The following is a 20115-nucleotide window of genomic DNA, read 5'->3' as shown; positions in this document are numbered from 1 at the left end:
TTTTTAACAGATCCTACTTGCCCTTACACAGTGGTAATGATGCCACCTAGAGGCAAATGTGTTACAGTCAGTTCATGTGTGAGACTGTGCAGAATTAACATTACCTTTATTTTATCATGTGTAATCGCCTATCAAATAGCTGTGATTATCAGATGGAAGCAAACCTTTGACATTGGCAATTTCCAAAAAAATACAACAAAACTGTTGTAACTCTCTCATATTTTATGCTCTCGTGTTATAGTTCTTACTAGTTATATTTTTCTGGAACAGAGGAACACGAGGAGTCGGTGTACAATAATTACATCTCAGAAATACGCAACTTCCGCATGCATCTGGAGGCCCATGAAGAACACCTGATCAGGCAAATCCGCACGCCGCTGGAGAGGGACGACCTGGAGCAGAGTCTCCAGCGCATCACAGAGCATGAGGTACACGTCTGGGTATCAATAATCATTGACATGCTTTGAAGAATTTTCCGGTGCTGTTGTTGTAATCGTGATTTTGTGCCAATTTGCAGAGAAAGACGACAGAGCTGAATAAACTGAAGGAGGATCTTGATGTCATGAAGGAGAAGTGTGAGCTGTTCCTCAGACAGGCTGCAGGTTCTCCGTCTGTACCAACGCTTTCCTCTGAGCTCACCGTCCTCGTTCAGAGCATGAGCCAAGTGTACTCCATGTCTTCCATTTATATGGACAAGTAAGACATTCCCCTCATTGTCTTAAGTAATTTCAGTGGCATTCAGTATCCGAATTGATGACATGTTACTTCTTTTTTGCAGACTGAAAACATTGAGCTTAGTGGTGAAGCACAGCCAGAGTGCAGAGGCTCTGGTTAAAGCCTACGAATCCAAACTCTATGAGGAAGATGCCATGAACACTGACGTCAAGTCCATTGAGACGGTCATTTCAACACTTAAGGTAAGATGCTGTTTATATATAACATTTCACAGACACTGAAAAAGTTTTCACTTCTTTGTGAGCAATCATTTCTCCTTCTGATTCTAGCAATGGCGGACAGAGATTGACGAGAAGCAGGAGGTGTTCCATGACATGGAGGATGAGCTGCAGAGAGCACGAGTGATGAGTGATCGCATGTTTAAGGCTCACAACGAGCGTGACTTCGACCTCGACTGGCATAAAGAGAAAGCTGATCAGCTGAGTGAAAGATGGCAGAACATTCACTCTCAAATTGACAGCAGGTTACTGGGTTTTTTATTTTTGTTCGTAAGACTAAATCAATTAACATTTGTGTGGAGGTAAAAAGTATTTCTCATTGAGGTCATTCATTAATTCTCAGGCTTCGGGACCTGGATGGTATCAACAAATCTCTGAAACACTACAGAGACTCTTACAGTAGTCTTGATGAATGGGTTAAAGAAATGGAAGCAGCACAGCTAAAGGCTCAAGAAAACAAACCTGAAGATAGCAAGGCGTTGGCTGAGCTGTTAAACAAGCAGAAGGTAAAACAAGATTGAATTTATTCATTCTAAGATAAAGAGAGTATATATATATATATATATATATATATATTTTTTTTTTTTTTTTTTTTTTTTTGAAAAAATGTCTTTGTTTTCCAGGTTCTTGTTGCTGAAATTGAACAAAAACAGAGCAGAATTGATGAGTGTCAGAAGTACTCAGAGCAGTACTCATCTGCTGTTAAGGTAAACTAATTTATTTCAACTCATTTCATTTCATTTCTTTTTGTTTAACCCCCGCCTCAGCCTGCAATACCCCTTTGTGGTTATTGTAATAATTTGTTATATTTTGTCAGGCTTTTTCTTTACACATCTTTTTTTTAGGATTATGAACTTCAGCTGATGACCTTCAGAGCAATGGTTGACTCCCAGCACAAATCTCCTCTCAAGAAACGGAGGATGCAGAGTTCTTCTGATGCCATTCAGCAGGAGGTAAATCTATGTTTTGCTTTGGCAGGAAATTTGTGTTTTATGTAGAGTAAATTCTCAATGACGTACTTGTTGTTCTTCTTTTTTAATTGTTAAACAGTTCATGGATCTTCGAACCCGCTACACTGCCCTCGTGACTCTGATGACACAGTATGTGAAGTTTGCCAGTGAAACACTGAAGAGAACTGAAGACGAGGAGGTGAGAGAGCCATACTTTCTGCATTTACAGTTACAATACATTTTAGACTTTGGGAGCTTTGTGGCTGCGCAGGCTTATAGTTCCAATTTAGCTTTACCTTCTTATCTTTGCATGGTTCCTAGCAACATGTTTTACTACTTCACTAAGAAGCAGTAAATCTTAAAAAGATATAACAGACAAAAACACCTACAGTATTTTTCCTTGTTGCCCCTCTTGAGATCTTGACTTCTTCCAAGGGTTGCATCTCTGAAAATATAAGGTCAAGCAAAGAAAAAGTGGAAAAGCATGCAGAGTAACACTTCATTGCTGGTGATGGTGACTTGCTGGGAGGAGAAAGCTTGTTTATTCTTCCTCGTGTTGACCTTTCTGTGGGAAAACACAGCCTCTCCAGGAGTTTGTCAAGTATTTTGTGATTATTGGTACGGAAACATATTCTCACACCTGTTTTCCAAAAGGCAGAGGGAAAAGATGAAGTCATCAAATAAGTAATGAGTGCTATTAAAAATAAACTTAAATACATCTAAAATTGTTTTGTTAAATGTGGTGAATTTGAAGATTTTCAACCCTCCACAGTAAAAATCATGCCATTTTGAAATTGCAAATTCCTGGAGAGATTGCTTAGTATTACTTCAGCACGCTGGTAAGAATTAAAATATTCATGCAATTCTTTTTACAATTTCGAATTAAATATAAGGCAGTGGATGACTTACTTTTTTGTATTATAGAACAGAAAAGCTTTTGAACGAGCAGAGAATGCGAAAAGGACAGAGAGCGTGGAGCTCCAAAAAGCTGCAGGGGAAGTAGAGATTAGTCAACTTAAGCAACGGGTCCACGAACAGGAGGCTTTGCTGGTTGAAAGACAAGCACAGCTGGAAAAGCTGGAGAGAGAAATCGAAACTCAACGGGAGACTATTGACGATCTAAACTTTCAGAAATCACAGCTTGAGCACAACATTCATCAGTATCACACCAAATTAGAGATAGCAGTCAAAGACAAAGCTGCCAGTGAGCAGGAGTTAAGTCACACAAAACTGTTAATTGAGCGATCAGAGGCTAAGTGGTCTTTGGCTCAGAGGAAACTAGAAGACCTCTTAGAGAAAACAAATAATGGCCAAGATATTGAGAAACAGAGCACCAAGCTTCAGACAAAAATAAACGTGGAGGAAGGTATTGAGGAAGAGTTGCAAATTCATGTCCAGGCTAAAGCAAACGATCTGGCTCAGCAGCCTTTGGCATTTGACAGTGAGGCAACAATCGTCAGTGAGTCATCTGCGGTTAGAGAAAATGACAGCATGTTGGTGGATGTCCTGCAGCAGAAACTAGATGAACTAGTCCTGGTGCAGAAAAGAGCAGAAGTGGCTGAGGAGAAAGCCCAAAGCTATAAAAAGCTGCTGGATGACAGCAATAATAGAGTGAAAAAACTTCAGATGGACATGGAAACTGAGAGGATCAACATGAGGCAGAAATCAGATGAGCTGCAGCAGGAAACAGTGAACATGAAGAAATCCATCAATGAACTTCAAGAGGAAATCAGATCTCTCCAAAGAGCAAAGTCCTCACTGGAACAAAACACTTTCTTCCAAAGCACAGAAGTTGAAGGCCTTAAAGAGCAGTTGAAGATCACCCAAGGAGAACTGCACAAGAAAAGCTCCACAGAGCAGGAGAATTTTTACAAGATTAGCAACTTAGAAGAAGAGGTAGCTTCCAAGCAGGCAATAATAGATCAGCTGAAGTTTAAATGCAATGAGCTGACAAGGATAAATGTCTCCTCTGACAGTGATATTAGAGGTCTGCAGATCCAAATGGAGTCACTGGAGAAAGAGAGATCACTTTCTGAACAAAAGATAAAGTCTTTAAAGAGTGAGATAGAGAGCTGGAAACTGCAGCTTCAAAAGGCTAAGGAGGAAAATACCTTAATGAAAAGATCTGAGCAGGCGTCCCAATTCAAATGTAAAAAACTCGAAGCAGAACTTCAAAAAAGCGAATCAGTTGCTTCTCAATTGCAAAAGAAAGTAGATGAGTTAAAACAGACAAATGCAGAGATGGAAAATAATCTGAAGAACGTCAGAGCTAAACTTGATCAGGTGAGGATGGAGATGGACAGCAAGGATCAACAAATTAAAATCTTCAAGTCTCAGGTGGAGGGCACAAGATCACAGGTCAGGATTATTGAGGAGGAACTAAATAAGAAATCCCAGACCTCCCACGAGCTTCAAATGAAGCTACAGGATTACAGTGAGGAGGTACGGAATATGACTGAACTGCAGCAGAAAATCAAAACACTCAATTCAAATATTGCCAATTATGAGAAAGAAATAACAACTCTGAAATCAGAGCTGAACTCTGCGCTTCTCGAGAAGAATTTAGTAAATCAAAAAGTTCACTTGCAAAATGCTGAAATTAATGATTTGAACACAATGTTGAAGGAAAAAAATGCAGAACTGGAAAAAGAATCAGTTGAGAGTCAGAAACATCTCCATAAAGTCAAGACATTAGAGGACGAGCTTTTCAAACATAGGCACAGTATTAAAGGGTTAGCCAGCTGCTCAGAGAAAGTAACAGAAAATCTGAAGCAGGAGATATATGTTCTTCAGAATGATAAGAAAGCAACAGAAAGGAAAGTGGAGAACCTGAATGTTGAACTTTCAGAGTTAAGCTCTTCACTACAGCAAACTAAAGATGAATTGGCTAAAGAGATCAAAGAAAGACAGGTCAAAGAATCAAAAATATTGCTGCTGGAGAGCGAGCTTCAGAAAAACAAACTGCAAATTTTTAGTTCGGACAAATCCCAATCAAATCTACAACATGAGAATACAATCCTTAAGAAAGAGAAAGCTGAGGCACTGGAGAAAAACATCTCACTGGGATCTGAGATCAGAACGCTGAAAGAAAAGCTGCAGTGCACCCAAACAGAAGCTGAGCAAAAGCAAAGAGAAAACTCTGTCCTTCAGCTGAAGTCCCAGCAGATGGAAGAACAACTGGAGAAGTGCAAGAGAATGCTAGAGGAGTTAAAGCATAAACTAGAACTTCAGAAAGAGGGCTACGAGAGGCAGCTGTTGCTAGTGCAGACGGAAATAGAGAAAAAACTCATTTTACTGCAGTCTGAAATCACAAATGATGACGAGAGGCCAAAGAAACAGTTGCGTAGTACGGAATTAGCAGAAATGATTAACAAGTATTTCAGACAAGATGTCACACAAATAAAAACTGTGCATCAAACCACAATGGAATCAGAGCAACAAACGGACCAACAGCTGCAACTGCAGTTCAAAATGGACAAACTGCAGCAAGAAAGAACAATGCTCACCCAAGACTTGTCAAAGGCAAAGTCACAAATTACCCAACTTGAGGAAGACAGACTTAAACTCAACTCAAAAATAAGCACTTTACAAAGCCTTTGTAATGAACAGTCAAAGGAGTCAGCTAAGTTAAAACAGCTGTTGACAGACAGTGAGTGGAAACTGACACTGAATGAAAATGACGAGAGATCTCTTCGGGAGCAAATAGAGTCATACGTCAGAGAGGTGAAAAGTCTTCAGGAAAAGCTTTTGACGCTGGGGGTCAGGATGAAGACAGAAAACCAAAAGATGAGTAACCAGGAAGTCAGTAAAACCAGTCATCAGTATGTGAAAGACAACTCGGCTGCTTCCTTGAAAACAGAACTGACAGGGATGCAGAGGATGCAGTCTTCACATGAAGGTGCAAAATTCAACATGGAAGATGAGATTTTCAAAATGAAAGTGTGCTCAGAGGTATGGATGAAGTCAGTTTAATGTTTTACCTATATAATAACAAATATACAATATTTTAATCTATTTTTATAAAAATATAGTTTTTTATTTATTGAAGTTTTAAAGGAGTTTTAAGTGTAACAGTGAACTTGAGTCATTTGTAACTTAAAAGTTCTTTCAATATCACATCTACAGATGACAACAATGGAGAAAGAAAACAGTCTTGAAGGACTGAAACAAGTCAAACAAGAGAAAACAAGAGAAGTCATTCACAGCCAAAGGCTTCATGATTCAACAACAAAGAAAACTTTGAGTAACTCTGCTCCTACTTCCGTACAAAAAGATGTGCAAAATGTGACCTGTAAGAGCCAAATCAAATCTGATGAGCGCATAATGGTGACAACACATGGATACATGGCTCTGTGTGGACTAACGGAGCAACGTCCTATTGAAACTCCTAGCATCACTAAGACAAGAATGTGTCAGATCAAAGAAACTTGTGAATCTGTAAACATGTCAGAGAAGAGTACAACAGACAGTGGTGGAAAACAGAGTGTAATATATTCAACATCTGAAAAGCTCCCTGAACTGAAAGGCAGTTCAAGAATTCAAAATTTAATCAAATTTAATCTGTTGGATGAAGAGATTTTGCGTAAGTTGGAGATGGGTCTCATCACAATGGAAGAGGTGCAAGCATCACTTACTCAATACACAGGCAAACCCACTACCATTGCTGGAGTTTATGTGGAATCAAGTAAGAAAAAGCTGTCCTTCCTAGAAGCTGCTGAGAAGGGCTTCTTAGCAAAGACTTATGCACTTGAGTTTCTTGAGGCTCAGGCTGCAACAGGAAGCCTTACAGATCTGGCCACAGGACAAACACACACAGTTGCTGAGGCTCTGGAGAACGGTATTATAGAGACAGGCCTGAAAGATAAACTATTAGAGGCTGAGAAAGCTGTTAGTGGCTACATCCATGCTGGCAAAAAGCTTTCTGTGTTTCAGGCAATGGAGGAAAGGATTCTCGATAGATACCGAGGCAAGAGGATCCTTGAGGTCCAGGTTTCCACTGGAGGGGTTATCAACCCAGAGATTGGTGTCAGGTTGCCCACTAGCATTGCTGTTGATCAGGGTCTTCTGAATAAGGAGACTCTACAGAGTCTGTATGATCCAGTCAGTAACCCTAAAGGTTTCCACAACCCTGATACTGGACAGAAAGCATACTACTCTGAGATACTCAAGACATGCCTTTATGACATCAATGGATGCGTTTTTCTCTTCCCATTTGGTGAGAGACATCTAACAAACACCTCTCCCACAAGTTCTCATAGAGTGTCTGTTGTCAGCAGCAGCTGTGGCATCGAAATGTCGGCGTACGAAGCATTCAAGGGGAAACACATTGACAAGAGGACGTATCTGTTTCTGTCGCAGCAGGAAAGTGAGTGGCAGGAAAAGTCCATAGTTGATGCCAGTGGAAGCCCACTTCACATCATCACTGATGTCAAAAGTGGCCGACAACTTTGTTTAGAGTCTGCTGTAAGTCAGAGGTTTCTTGAAACGTCTGAGCTTGACAGCTATCGCAGTGGGCTTCTTAGTATCTATGAGATTGCAGACCTTATATTTTCAAGAATGGTTGTTGTGGAGGATGTCAACAGCCCCATTGCTGGTCTCTGGGACGTCACTCGGAGGAAGAGGCTGTCAGTTCTTCAGGGTTTTCAACAGGGCTTTACTGATAGAAGTACTGCCTTAAGGCTGTTGGAGGCCCAGGCCTGCACTGGGGGTATTTGTGACCCCTCTTCAGGGGAGAAAGTTACACTCGCGGAGGCTCTCAAAAGAGGTCTTGTAGATGAGGCGCTGCATCACCAGCTCAAACTGTTTGAGCAGGCATTTAATGGCATTGTTCACCCAAAGACTGCAAAGATTTTGTCCATCCCCCAGGCCATTCAGGAAAACATCTTCCCGAAAGATGCCGGGTTTTGCTGTATTGAGTTCCAGCTCCTGACTGGAGGACTGATAAATCCCGATACTCATGACAGAGTCTCGCTTGAGGAAGTCATTCAGAGCGGCCTTCTTGACAAAGTTACTGCCTCTGTACTCAAAGAGGAGAAGTTCCACAACAAAAGCCTCACCTGTCCAAAGACCAAGAGAAAAATCACGTTCAGAGAGGCACTTGAAAGAAGCGTGTACGACTGCCATACGGGCTTAAGGTTACTGGAGGCTACAAAAGTTCTTGGCTTTGGGGCCAAATCAACATTTCATTATGTTTGGGCATACAAGCAATAAACATTTGTAAATATATGGCTGTCAAAACCTGCAAATAGGATTTTCTTAGGTTTTGTGTTTGGCATTTGAGCTACCTTGACTTCTCTGTGATTTTTGATGGTTTACACATACTTTTAAATTGATGCAACTCAAAATGATTTCTTGAGCTTTGGTGTTTTTAGTCTGATTATAAATGTAGTTTGGCAGTGCCCCTCCTTTTTAGGATTCTCTCACTGAATTTTTTTTTTGTATCAAAGTAACCATCTTGTTGAAAACCCATCTGTTCTGATTATAGAGATCTGTTGATGAGGAGAAGAGAGAGCACGGTGATAAAGTTAGCAAACTATTGCACTGGATGTCCAATGTGAAACAGACCCTGAACAATGATGGCAATGCTCTGAAAGATAGTAATGCCAACACAGACGTCTCTAAGAAACCACAGGTAAACAATATGTAATGTTTCTGGTGTTTTCCTTGTGTCCTGTTTTAATATGCTGCCACTTCTGTGTTGTATATTAGACAATGCTTTGGTTTAATGGTGAAGAGTATTTTTCTAATCTGAATAATATCACAACTTTTTGCTGTTACAGTGTATGATTTAAAATAAAAACACACTCTACTTTCTGATTCATTTAATCCATATATTTTACACTATATAGCAGGTAGTGTTTTTTTTTCAGTTACATTATTATATCCCCTCTTCACTTGCCTCACAAAGGCATGGTTAATATTTTGGATTTTGTGATGTATAAGTTGCACAAGCACTCATATTTCAGAACAACCACACTGACTAATAAATTACATCAGCCCCACAGGTTATGGAAATATTAAAATACAGTTCAGAATTTTGGCCCTCTGTGTCTAAAGAAACATGCAAAGTACATACAGTATAATATACATACGGTTCAAAGCTGACATTATTCAATAGAAATTTAAAAAAAAGAGATGGAAAAAAGAACAGATAAATGTATTGTTTAGACTGTCATTGTACGTGTACTACGGTCACTTGCCAAAAAGTTAACTTTAAATCAGTTGCTTATTTTCCATGTTGCTATTAATCTAGAGGTTGGTTTGCATCTCTGTGGCCAGTGTCTAAATTAAAATGAGTGTGATTAAAGTCTAGCTAATGTTAGCTAAAATTTAGCTGTTTATGTACAGTATATCTTAAAAAGTTTCAAATCATATTACACCCGATATTAGTGTAAATAAAACATCTGTAATTGCTGTATTTGGTAATATTATGATTATCATTATTATTATTATTAGTAGTAGTAGTAATAGTATTATTAGCATTATTAGTTTTATTATTAATAATTATTACATGTTATGATTTTTAAGGTTTATTTTGGGAGGAATTGTGAAATTTGGAACTTTGGAACTGAAATTTGAATTTTTACATTTTTGTGTATCATGCACAGAAGAATATAAAAAATATTCCAAATCAACAATAACAATGTGATAATGACAGCTTTGGACTTTCTATTTTATTTTATTTTGTTAAATTATTAAAACACTTATCCCAGTGTGTTTCTGTATGCACTGAAAGTATTTTTAAAATTCTGTCCCTCCCTGTAAGGGAGAGAAAATATCTTTAGGCCCATTTCAGTCAAATACAACAATAAATATTACAAATCACAACCTTGAAAATGCCCATAGAATTGAATCAAGTTCTCTGACACATTCAGAACTAAAATTTTCAATTTTAAGTTTTGCATTAATTTGTGCAGGGATTTACATTTTAGCTTGTCACTGGAGTAGAAAGTAAAAATTTACTAAATGTTACATTTCTTATAAATAAATGAACTGAAAAATATGATTCAATCCTTTAAAAATAATGCAAGTGTGTGCATGTGCATGTCTGTGTTGACTATAATCATATTAGTGATTACAAAACTGTATATCAACTATTCAGAGCAGTTATACAAAAGTAAAAAAGAGTCATTGTGCTGCATATAAAGTATTAATATGTCACTGTTTGATGTTCTAGGTGTCAGTCGAGGAAATGGTCACTAAGAAGGAACAAATTGCAGAAGCACTGAGGGCCACACAAATGATGCTGAACAAACACAGTGACAAGTAAGGAAAGCTGCTGTGACCAAGATGCTGAAGACTCTGACTGCTGTTAAAACCCTCAGCCTCATTCTGTGTTTGTTTTACAGAATGACAGAAGAGGAAAGAGAGAAGGCCCAGGAGCAGCTGAAGGCCCTCAGTCAGGCGTACAACGAGCTGTCCCAGCAGTGCTCAGATCAGACAACCTCAGCAGAAGAGGTTGGACGCTGTGCTTTTTGTTCAACTGAGTGGATTGTATTTGTGTCTTATTATGTGTTAGAAAACAGTGCCACCTGATGGTCAGTTGCACGACTAACCTTTTTCCCTTTCTCATTACAAGTGTCAGCAGTTGTCTTTTGCATCACTTGGACATTTGAAAGACAGAGAATCTGAATATGCTGTAAACATGCTATGATGCTCCCGGCTTTGGTCTGATATTTCACCGTTATCAGTGTGCTTGAGTTCTCTTAGAGTTCCACAGAATAACAGATATGGTGCATAACACTACAGTATGTGATGTGACTAACAACCCTCTTTTTGCAAGATGCTGGAAACTGCAATCCCAGGTGCATGATAGCTTTAAATGTATTATCCGTCACTCTCCTGTTGCAACCCTGATGCAGTCTTGCACTTGTGCACATGATGTTTTAACATGCCCATGTTAGTGTGGTGGTGAGTATAGATTTTTGTCTTGCTTGAACATTTTAATTTTACATAAATAATACAGTTTTTATTGTTAAAACCAGTTCACTGATTTATCATTTTTTAATTTTCTGCAGGATTTTAAATCCAGTGATGGGATTGGTGGGCTTGGGGCTGGAGCTACGAGTTGCTCGACTGATCAGATGACTTGGATTACTCTCCCAGAGGCCCAACTCATGACCTCTGAGGCTCTTGAACAAGATCTCAGTTACAAATCCACACTGGACCACTTGCCAATACTGAATGATGCAGATAAGTGCATACAGAGTTCACATGTCTCCTCTGTGTCCCTCTCTGATATAGCAGCAGCAAGGGAAGGGTCCACATGTGAAGACCTAGTCATCAAGATGATAGAGGTCAAACAAGTCAGTGATGGAGTGAAGGTGCTCTACACAGGGGACACGCTAACCCTGGAGAGGGCGTTTCAGTGTGGTTTAATACCCGCCTCTGTCTATGTAAAGATTCTTCAAAGGCAAAAGACCAGTCAGGATATGATAAATCCTAGCAGTGCTGAAAATGTGCCACTCTTGGAGCCTGAGCAGGAGTTTGAACCTTGTGAGGTCAACAGACTGATATTAAAGTGCCTCAGCAGAAATAAATCACTGACACCAGGGAGGAACATTAACACTCTGAGGTCTGTTTGTGATGGTTTAAGTAATCAGGAGACCATGTCGAGGCTGTTCGGTGCTCGGTTTGATGTAGGTGACCCCACAGAAGGTCAGAATGAAACTGCTGAGGTGTCAGAAGATGTTGGGAACCTCCAAAATGGCGACAGTCTAAAGGTTGATGCAGCCATTCAGTGTGATTTGATGAGCTCAAGCAGCACGCTGGTTGTGCTCGGAAATCAGCAGCAGCAGTTTATGGGACTTGTGTTGCCTCATTCTGGGGAATCTGAAACTGTGTCTACATCATTTCAACATCACCAACAAATCACCACCGCTGAGTTTACTAGCAGTCTGTTCAGTAATCGGCAAAAAATAGCAGCATTTTACATTCCAGAAAATTCAGACATAGTCGACATCGCCTCCGCCATCCAGAACGGTTTGATTGACAGTTATACAGCAGAGGTTTTAAAATCCATAGAAATCCCTGATGTGTTTCCTGATGTTGATCACCTTAATGAAAAGTTTTCATCTTGGCTTATGTATAAAAAGCTCACAGTTGACGGATGCTATCATGCTGCAGATTGCTTAAATGTTGACAACATCCCTACCCCCACAGAGGCAAGGCAGTTATTCATCTCCTACCTGATGATGAACAGTTACATCGATCCAAATTCGGGTCAGAGGGTCCTAATACTCGATAGGCAGCTGAGTAAAATGGTTCAAATTTTCCTCGACGATTTGATATCCTCTGAAAACACTGAGAAAAATGTAAGTTCTCTGACTTTGAGCGTCGGTGGTCTTTCGCAACAGTTAGACTTCGATACGCCGCTGCACATAAATGAGGAAACAGAAGAGTTCATCAAAAACACAAAACACACGTTTGAACCTTGTGATTTTGTTTCCTCGTGCAATGGAAAAATCACCTTTGATGAAGAAACGTATGCAAATGACAGGGCTCAAAAACAATTTCCTTTCAAGGAATTTCCTGCTACCATGGAGCCTGCTGTACCAGAGGAAACCACGTTTCAAAACAACACAGATTGGACAAAGTCAGGGGAATTTGTAGAGGGAATTTTAGGAAACAGTTTACAAGTTGATGTTGGAGATGCTTTTACAGAAGGTCTTGATATTCCAACTTCTGAGGAGATGTCAGTCCTTCCGTCATTCAGTTCTGTGATAAGCAAAAATGTTGGCTCACCATCCAGGATGTGTGACTCTGAGTCTTCCGTGAAATCTTGCTATCAGACACTACCGCACTATAATGCTGAGTCACAGATAAGTGAATCAGGAAGCATAGATATTAACCCAGCTGAGGTTTTATTCCCTGAGGACTTAGTGGAGGGTGAAAATGAACAGGACTACACTGTTCATCTTCTGAAAGCACAAATGGAGGAAGGGAGCATTTTAGATGCCACCTCTGGACGTTATGACATGGAGGCGACTGTCAGTAAGAGTCTGATTGATGAGACGACAGTAGTCGACCTACGGTCAGATGAAAAAGGAAGTGTTGTAGCAGATGAGGAGGACACAATGTTTGTTTTAAAACAGTCACCCTCAGATAGATCCACATCCTCAAACATTGCTCATCCTACAGTGGAACAACAGAGGCTTTTAAGGTCCAACTGTTCCTTTAGCATCAGTGAGTCTTTGCAGTCTAGAACAGTTTCGGATGCTGTTGAGAGCCTTAACTTAGATCCCAAAGTCTGTATTTATCCAGAGGACAACTGTAGCCAGTCCATCTCTGTTGATCGTAATCTGGGTTTAGTAAGTATGAATGAAAGTGAAAACAGGCAGCAGCCCACTGAAAGGAAAGCTGCTGTCATGGTGCTTGATTTCACAAATGAGGAGGGTGATAAAGAGAATGTAAGTGCATTAGATCGTGTGGCAACAGGAAATGTAGACGATATGAGTAATTTTCCATATAATTACCCTCCCCCAGTCAGTGGGCACGAGCCTCCCATGATCTCACCCTCCTCATGGAGTCCGATTACTGCAGAGTATGTTCATCACACAGGCAAACTGCCTTTATTGGCTGAAGACACTGACTCACAGGTCTTAATCAATAGCCAGCTGATAGACAGAGCCAATGCATCCAGTGTTGTGATAGAAAACACTGCTCCAACCACCCAGTCACATCCATCTAATCTGAGTGACAGAACCTCCAACAGCAACACTGATCCAGAAAGCCAGACTTATCACTCTTCTAAATCTGACAGCTCACCCATTCATAATGATTTTTTCGTGGCAGGATACAAAGCCCAACTGGATAATGAGACAGTCAGTGAGAGTGATTTCGACGTGTCCTCATCCCATCGCAATGTGTTGTCTGAGGAAAATAGAATAGAGAATGACACAAGCGTTGTTCAGTCACCTTTAGACAATGAGCCATCTCCAAGTATAGATTACTCACCACACAGGGATTTAGTTGAAAGTGAAATCATCTCAGTTTCCAGGGGTGATTGTAACTATGACACAAACATTACAGAAGATGGCAGCAGAATCACATTACCTCAGCAAGCAGTGCTTCATTCAGAAAGTGATTTTAGTCGTGATTCTGAGCTCAGATGCTCTCAGAATAGTCTGGCACCTCCACAACAGTTCAACTCTCAGTTACCTGTTGTTTCCAGTGAAATTGCTGCATCAAATACTACCAATCATAGGAGCTGCAATACAGAAAATTCAGAGTGTCACACTCCAATGACCACTGAAGTTTCTCTTGAAACAGAGCTGTCTACTAAAGATTTGTTAGACTCAAAGTACAGTGGTGCAGATGATGTTGAGTTACACACAGAGAGGCTTTCCCCAGAGAGGCAACACGGGGACATTTTCAGTCATTCTGAGCAGATCTCTGTGTTAAGAAATGAGAAAGAAAAAGCAGACATTGATGGAAATGTCTGCCGCTTAAATCCACCCTCTGCATCATCTGGTAAAAACTCAGGACAGTCTGAATCTAGGATGATAGAAGGGTTAGGCTCTGATATTTTAACAGACAGAAATATTAGATTAGATGTTAATGCATCTGAAAATCCACAGGTAGTTAGTGATATCCTGTCAGACAGCAGCATTACACCAGATGTTGCCTCTTCAGCTCCATCAGTGTTTTCCTATGCAGTAGGGACGCGTGTAGATGAACAGGAGGAAATTATACCAAAGGGGACTAATGTCAGTGATCTGCAAAATTCACAAACTCAAGACATTGAAAGCACCATAGCTATAGCTCAGAATACTTGCCAACCATTAGACGAAGGCGATTGTCATGAGAGGGACACACCTCATGGACTTACAGAGAACAGTCACCCAGATCTTCTCGTGGATTTGCTGAAGCAAAACACCCTGAGTTTGAACAACAAAGAACAAGAAAATCCAGAATTGATCATGCAGGAAGAGAAAGTTGATGAGAAAACGGAACAAATCAATGCTCCAAATATTCAGCTGCAACTTCTTCAGGTCCTGAAGGCTGTTTCCTCAAGCCAAGACCTTTCAATGCTTCAGGAAGTGATGGACACTCTAAACAGTGCTCTGGGGGGTGACGCTCAGGAAGATCGACGGCGCATACTGGAAAGCATCAAGGAGGAGAGCTCAGAGGAAGACGATGAGGGGTCAGCAGAAGACGACTTGGATCTCTGTCACTCTGCTGCAGATGGTCACAGACCATCTCTGCAGTCGTCTCCCAACTCAGATGCCAGCAAAGTTGAGGAGGTCAAACATAAGGTATATTTTATATTGTGTCCTGTGAAGCTAATCATTTAGTCCCATTTGAGACTATTTTTGCCATAAATAATTAACTTAAATAACTATTACTTTTTTTTGTTGTCGTCCCACAGCTGTTCTCCATCCAGGATTATTTGGAGTGTGTTGGGAGGCTGCAGGATCACGCTGATGTTTTAGATGATGTCAGAAAAGACCTTTTAATCCAGACACCCGTGGGCAACAACATGGAAGAGCTACAGATCCAAATAGAGGAATGTCAGGTCAGAAATTAAATAGTTACGGAACTTATGTCCTCTGTGGTGTGATATCTAATCCTCTGACATTACATAATCCTTAATTTTCCATTTATTTACTACATGCGTGCATTAGGTCCTGACTAAATCTGCTCTTGTATCCAGTCTCTGGAGTCCCAACTTTCTAGACTGGCTGGTGTTCTGACAGCAGATGTGGAGAAAGCCAAACGGCTCTTAAGCTCCGCCGATGACGACATTCCCTTGCAAATCCACCAAGATTTGGCGTCGATATATCTGGAAATAGAGCCAGATTTTACTGCTGTTTCCCAACTGTGTGCCGAAAAGACTTGCTCACTAATTCAAGCAATGGAAAAAGGGAAGGTCAGTGTTCATTGCTAGTAATTAAGATACAGTGATTTAACAGTTGCATCAGCTATTGACTAATTTTAAATGTGATTTTAGGTACATTTGGAATCAATGTACCAGAAACATCTTAATGATCTTGATGAACTAGCGGGCCTCATCCAAAATGACTCTGAGATGCAGGGTGTGGATTTGAACATGTGTGATGTGGACACGCTGAAAGACTTGATACAGCAGAACAAGGTATAGCTTACGTCCCATTAAAAACATTCAATATCAACAATAACTACAGAAACTTACTCAGTATATTTCCATCTTTTCTTGTCCCAGGACACAGAGAGCAATTTGCAGAGAGAAGCCAGGCTCAAGTTAGAGGATGTCACATTTGATATCCAGTGCTTTATTTCTGAGCACGCTCAGTTCCTGAGTCCGGCTCAGAGCAGCTACCTCCTCAAGTTCCTCAGCGCCACACAGCGAGCTTTCAGGGATCAGACAGAGAGGCTTGCTACACAGAGGAGCACCTTAGATGTCCTACTGGACACAAGGGAGAGGGAAAACCTGGAGAAGGTCTGCCTGTGGATATGCTACACAGTATCATAGAGGTTTCCTTGAGGAAACAACTGTGTATACATGTTTGGTTTGATAAGTGAAAATTAAATTTGATAACAAATGCTTACAGTGCATGTCAGACATTTTATATTGGAAATTGGAATAAGTCATCTGAACCTCAGACATCAGATAAGAATGGTGAATCATCTCTATTTAAAAAAAAAAAATCTTTTTTGTATAAATATTTAATCTGATGATTTTCATGGATTTAAACTGAAAATTTGACTTTTTCGAAATTATGAACACTCAACAACATCCAAGTATTCAAAATTTTTACCCAAATATTTCAGTATATTTTTTTCAGTGTATTCTGAAATCAATTATTGGCTTTTGTTTCCAGGCTGTTTCAGATTTGGGAGGTTTTACTGTGAATGCCCTAAATGTTTCGAAAAAAATAACAGCATTGCATGCTCAAGCGTTCGATCACTCTTGCCCACTAACCTGTGTGCTGATTGTGTCCTACAGGCCTCAAGACAGCAGTGACCGATTAACAGTGGACAAAATGCACCTGTTCTGTTGGAACACTTTCACCCACAACAAACCCACTAATATACACAACATACGATCCTCCTGTATTTATTTCCATCAAGAGACCAAAGTGGCGAATGGCAAAATAGCATGTTTACAGCATACAACATTTTGGCTCTATTATTATAAAGGACATTTTTGCAGGTTTTGCATGTTACCTCTGTGTGCTTGAATAGTTTCCTCTCATTTTTCTTGTTCCCATGAATGTTTTACTGCGTGTGTATATAAATGTGTCTAAATGACTGATTTATTGTTATCAAGTGTGATATTGACTTATTTGTTTTTTTGTTTTGTCAGACTTTATTGGAGAAGCACAGGGAGTTTACAGAGAAACTGGAGGAAGTATGTGATAATCTCACCTTAACGGAGAACCGCCTGATTGGTCATCAGCAACAGCCTGTCAATGCTGAATGTGTCACAGACCTGCAGCAGTACCAGCAGGAACATCAGGTTTGAAATACACTTCCTTTTACTTTTTAAGAATTACATTATGTCTCCAAGTGGGTTTCCATCTATTAAAACTTGCTTTTATTCCATACGTGTACTGTTTTTCCTGCTTTATCCTCTTCCGTTCTAAAGGCTCTGCAAAAAGACGTGTTGACAAACGCCAGTGCCTTGAATGAGGTCATCACCAGTACTAAAAAGTTTCTGGAGGAAAACCGGAACAAGCTGACGCCAGATCAAATCGCCATCATCGAGAGCAAGTTGGAAGAGGCTAAGAGCAAAGCCAAGCTCATCAACCATCGGGCTGAAGAGTCCAGGAAAGATTTGGAGAAGGTTGTTACCACAGCCATAAAACAGGAGAGTGAAAAGGTCAAGTTACCTCCATATGTGCTGTCTGTAAATACTATACATCAGAATTTATATTATGGGTTACAGTTTAATTAACATATTGATAAATTTATATGTCAACATATAATATTGATTTTGTTCACTATTGAGTATTTTGTTAATATGTAATCACAATGTCTGTACAGGCAGCAGCTGTTGAGCAGCTTGAAGAAAGTAAGAACAAAATCGAAGGTCTTCTAGACTGGATATCCAACATAGGGAATGAAAACCATATAAGTAAAGAGAATGGAAACCTACCAGAGGACACCTCAGCCAAGGGAGTGATAGGAGAGGATGACGATGCCAATGGAAATGCATTACAGACCACTGAGAATGATTTTGGCAGAGAGACCAGCGGCAAGAGCAACGCCTCCCTGGACCTCGATGAGCAGTATGAAAGGGTCAAGGTATTATTGGTTTGTTGCAAACAAGTGGGATATTTTTCTAGACACTTGACTTTTCCTCTCAACATTGCACGAGTTAAATAAAGTACCAGGGTGTTACTGGAGGCAGATCGTCATGGTAAAATCTAAAACCGAAAGACAGAAGTAGCAATAAAATCAATTTCTGAGTCTTGATATCTGAAAAAAGTTCAAATTAAAATATGACATTTCCTATTGAAAGATATGTAATGTCAGTGAAATAGATAAGAATATGGTTTTAATAGTCTTTAGCAGACTTAATGTGAGATTAATGAAACAGGAAAGGGGAGTGGAATGTTCATTCCCCTTTCCTCATGTTCAGCATTTAAGGCCATTAAAGACAAAAAGCAAGGAATAATAAAGAATAAAATCAGTATAAATGATTTTAAAATGTAAATATAAAAAATGTAATAAAATAAAAAATGAAAATGTAAATAATAATTGCAAATATATGTATTGGTATTGTGTCCTAATTTCTTTATTGTTCCCATAGACTCGTCATAAGGAGATTCTGTCCCAGCAGCAGGATATGATCATGGCCGTCCAGTCAGCTCAGGCTCTGCTCGACAAGCAAGCCAACATGCTGTCCCCCGAAGAGAAAGAGAAACTTCATAAGAACATCCAGGAACTGAAGGGGCGCTACGAGGCCTCACTGACGCAGGCTGAACAGCAGATGAAGCAGGTGCAATGTGTCCAGGAGGAGTTGAAGAAGTTCCAGGACGACTGCGAGGAGTTTGAGGGTTGGTTAGACCAGGCGGAGCGAGACATCAAGGAGCTGGGCGCTCCTGCGGGATCCCTCAATATCCTCAGTGACAAACTCCAGCAACAGAAGAGTTTCTCAGAAGATGTGATTTCTCACAAAGGGGACCTTCGCTTCATCACTATTTCAGGACAGAAAGTGCTGGATGTGGCTAAAGCCTGTGGATCAGGTGACCCTGTCGCCAAGAATGCTCAGCTGTGCGTGGATACTTCAGGAACCTGTGCTGCTGTCAAGGATAAACTGGATTCAGCAGCGAGTCGATACAAAACACTACATTCACAGGTACTGAAGCCTCCAGTTCTTGAGATGAATTTTTTGAGGCTGCAGTAGCTTATTCTTGCCACTGGGTGGGAGCATTTGTCTTCCCAGAAAGCTCAAAAAAGCTATGTACTGCCTCTTTAGGATAGTTACAATAGGTCACAGTATTTTCTGTAAGCATTTTGAAAATGTCACTCTCAAAGAAAGAGACAGTTTTCCATAAATTGACATATTTATCTTCATGCACTAAGCCTGTGTACTGAATTATTTGGTTTTTGAATCACGCACATAGTATAATTTAAGTATAATATAATTACCTTTTGTTTCAGTGCAATCAGCTTGGCAACAACCTCAAAGATGTGGTTGACAAGTACAAGAAATATGACGACTCCAGCACCGCTCTTTTGAAGTGGCTCAACAATTCAGAGGAGGAGGCGAGAAAGCAGCAGTCAGAGGCCATAGCAGCTGACCCACAAACCCTACAGAAACAGCTGGAAGAGACCAAGGCAAGAAAAACAGCAATGTTTAGTCTTGGTATAAAGCCCAGCCTCAGAATCTTGTGGTGAAAAACTCAGATTTGTCTCAGATTGTAGTCCTTTTTTTGTTTTTTTTATCTTGGTGTTTTCAGTATTTCTGTGATGCTGACACAGGAGTCATATGAAAAAAAAACAAACCTTTTTGATCTTTCTTCCCATGTATTCTTCCATTCATTTGGTTGAAAATTAGTTTTTATAGTTAAAGTTAAAAAAGGATAGCATTTGAGTTGTCCTTGCTGACCTTTGTCAACTCTCTGTGAACTCTCATGAACGTTAAGTTATGAATAATCCAAGTTAAGAAATAAAAGATTGCTTTATTTAGAAGTAACACATGCAGAACTTGGAGCATCGATGGGGTTATAAGGTCATGGCACAATAGACCTGCCTTACCATATACAGTGTTTCCACTGACTTAA

The 20115-nt window shown here is 40.0% G+C and overlaps 1 protein-coding gene across 5 annotated transcripts in view; it reads left to right on the top strand.

Moving 5' to 3' along the window:
- The window catches only part of dst (dystonin), a 99943-nt gene that overhangs the window by 40254 nt on the left and 39574 nt on the right, over positions 1-20115 (top strand). For all 5 annotated transcript variants that reach the window (XM_041049411.1, XM_041049412.1, XM_041049415.1 and 2 more), the window contains 21 exons: positions 271-428; positions 518-696; positions 779-917; positions 1005-1198; positions 1297-1459; positions 1577-1660; positions 1799-1906; positions 2004-2102; positions 8388-8534; positions 10080-10168; positions 10252-10360; positions 10921-15159; positions 15273-15419; positions 15558-15773; positions 15855-15998; positions 16086-16322; positions 17190-17342; positions 17472-17705; positions 17870-18130; positions 18639-19187; positions 19493-19669. In XM_041049411.1, the coding sequence (XP_040905345.1) occupies positions 271-428; positions 518-696; positions 779-917; positions 1005-1198; positions 1297-1459; positions 1577-1660; positions 1799-1906; positions 2004-2102; positions 8388-8534; positions 10080-10168; positions 10252-10360; positions 10921-15159; positions 15273-15419; positions 15558-15773; positions 15855-15998; positions 16086-16322; positions 17190-17342; positions 17472-17705; positions 17870-18130; positions 18639-19187; positions 19493-19669 (7826 nt within the window). The remainder of the gene's footprint in view (positions 1-270; positions 429-517; positions 697-778; positions 918-1004; positions 1199-1296; positions 1460-1576; positions 1661-1798; positions 1907-2003; positions 2103-8387; positions 8535-10079; positions 10169-10251; positions 10361-10920; positions 15160-15272; positions 15420-15557; positions 15774-15854; positions 15999-16085; positions 16323-17189; positions 17343-17471; positions 17706-17869; positions 18131-18638; positions 19188-19492; positions 19670-20115) is intronic.

This window comes from Toxotes jaculatrix, chromosome 11 (genome assembly GCF_017976425.1).
Source record: "Toxotes jaculatrix isolate fToxJac2 chromosome 11, fToxJac2.pri, whole genome shotgun sequence".
NCBI lineage: Eukaryota > Metazoa > Chordata > Actinopteri > Toxotidae > Toxotes > Toxotes jaculatrix.
This window is presented reverse-complemented; position numbering and strand designations above follow the sequence as displayed.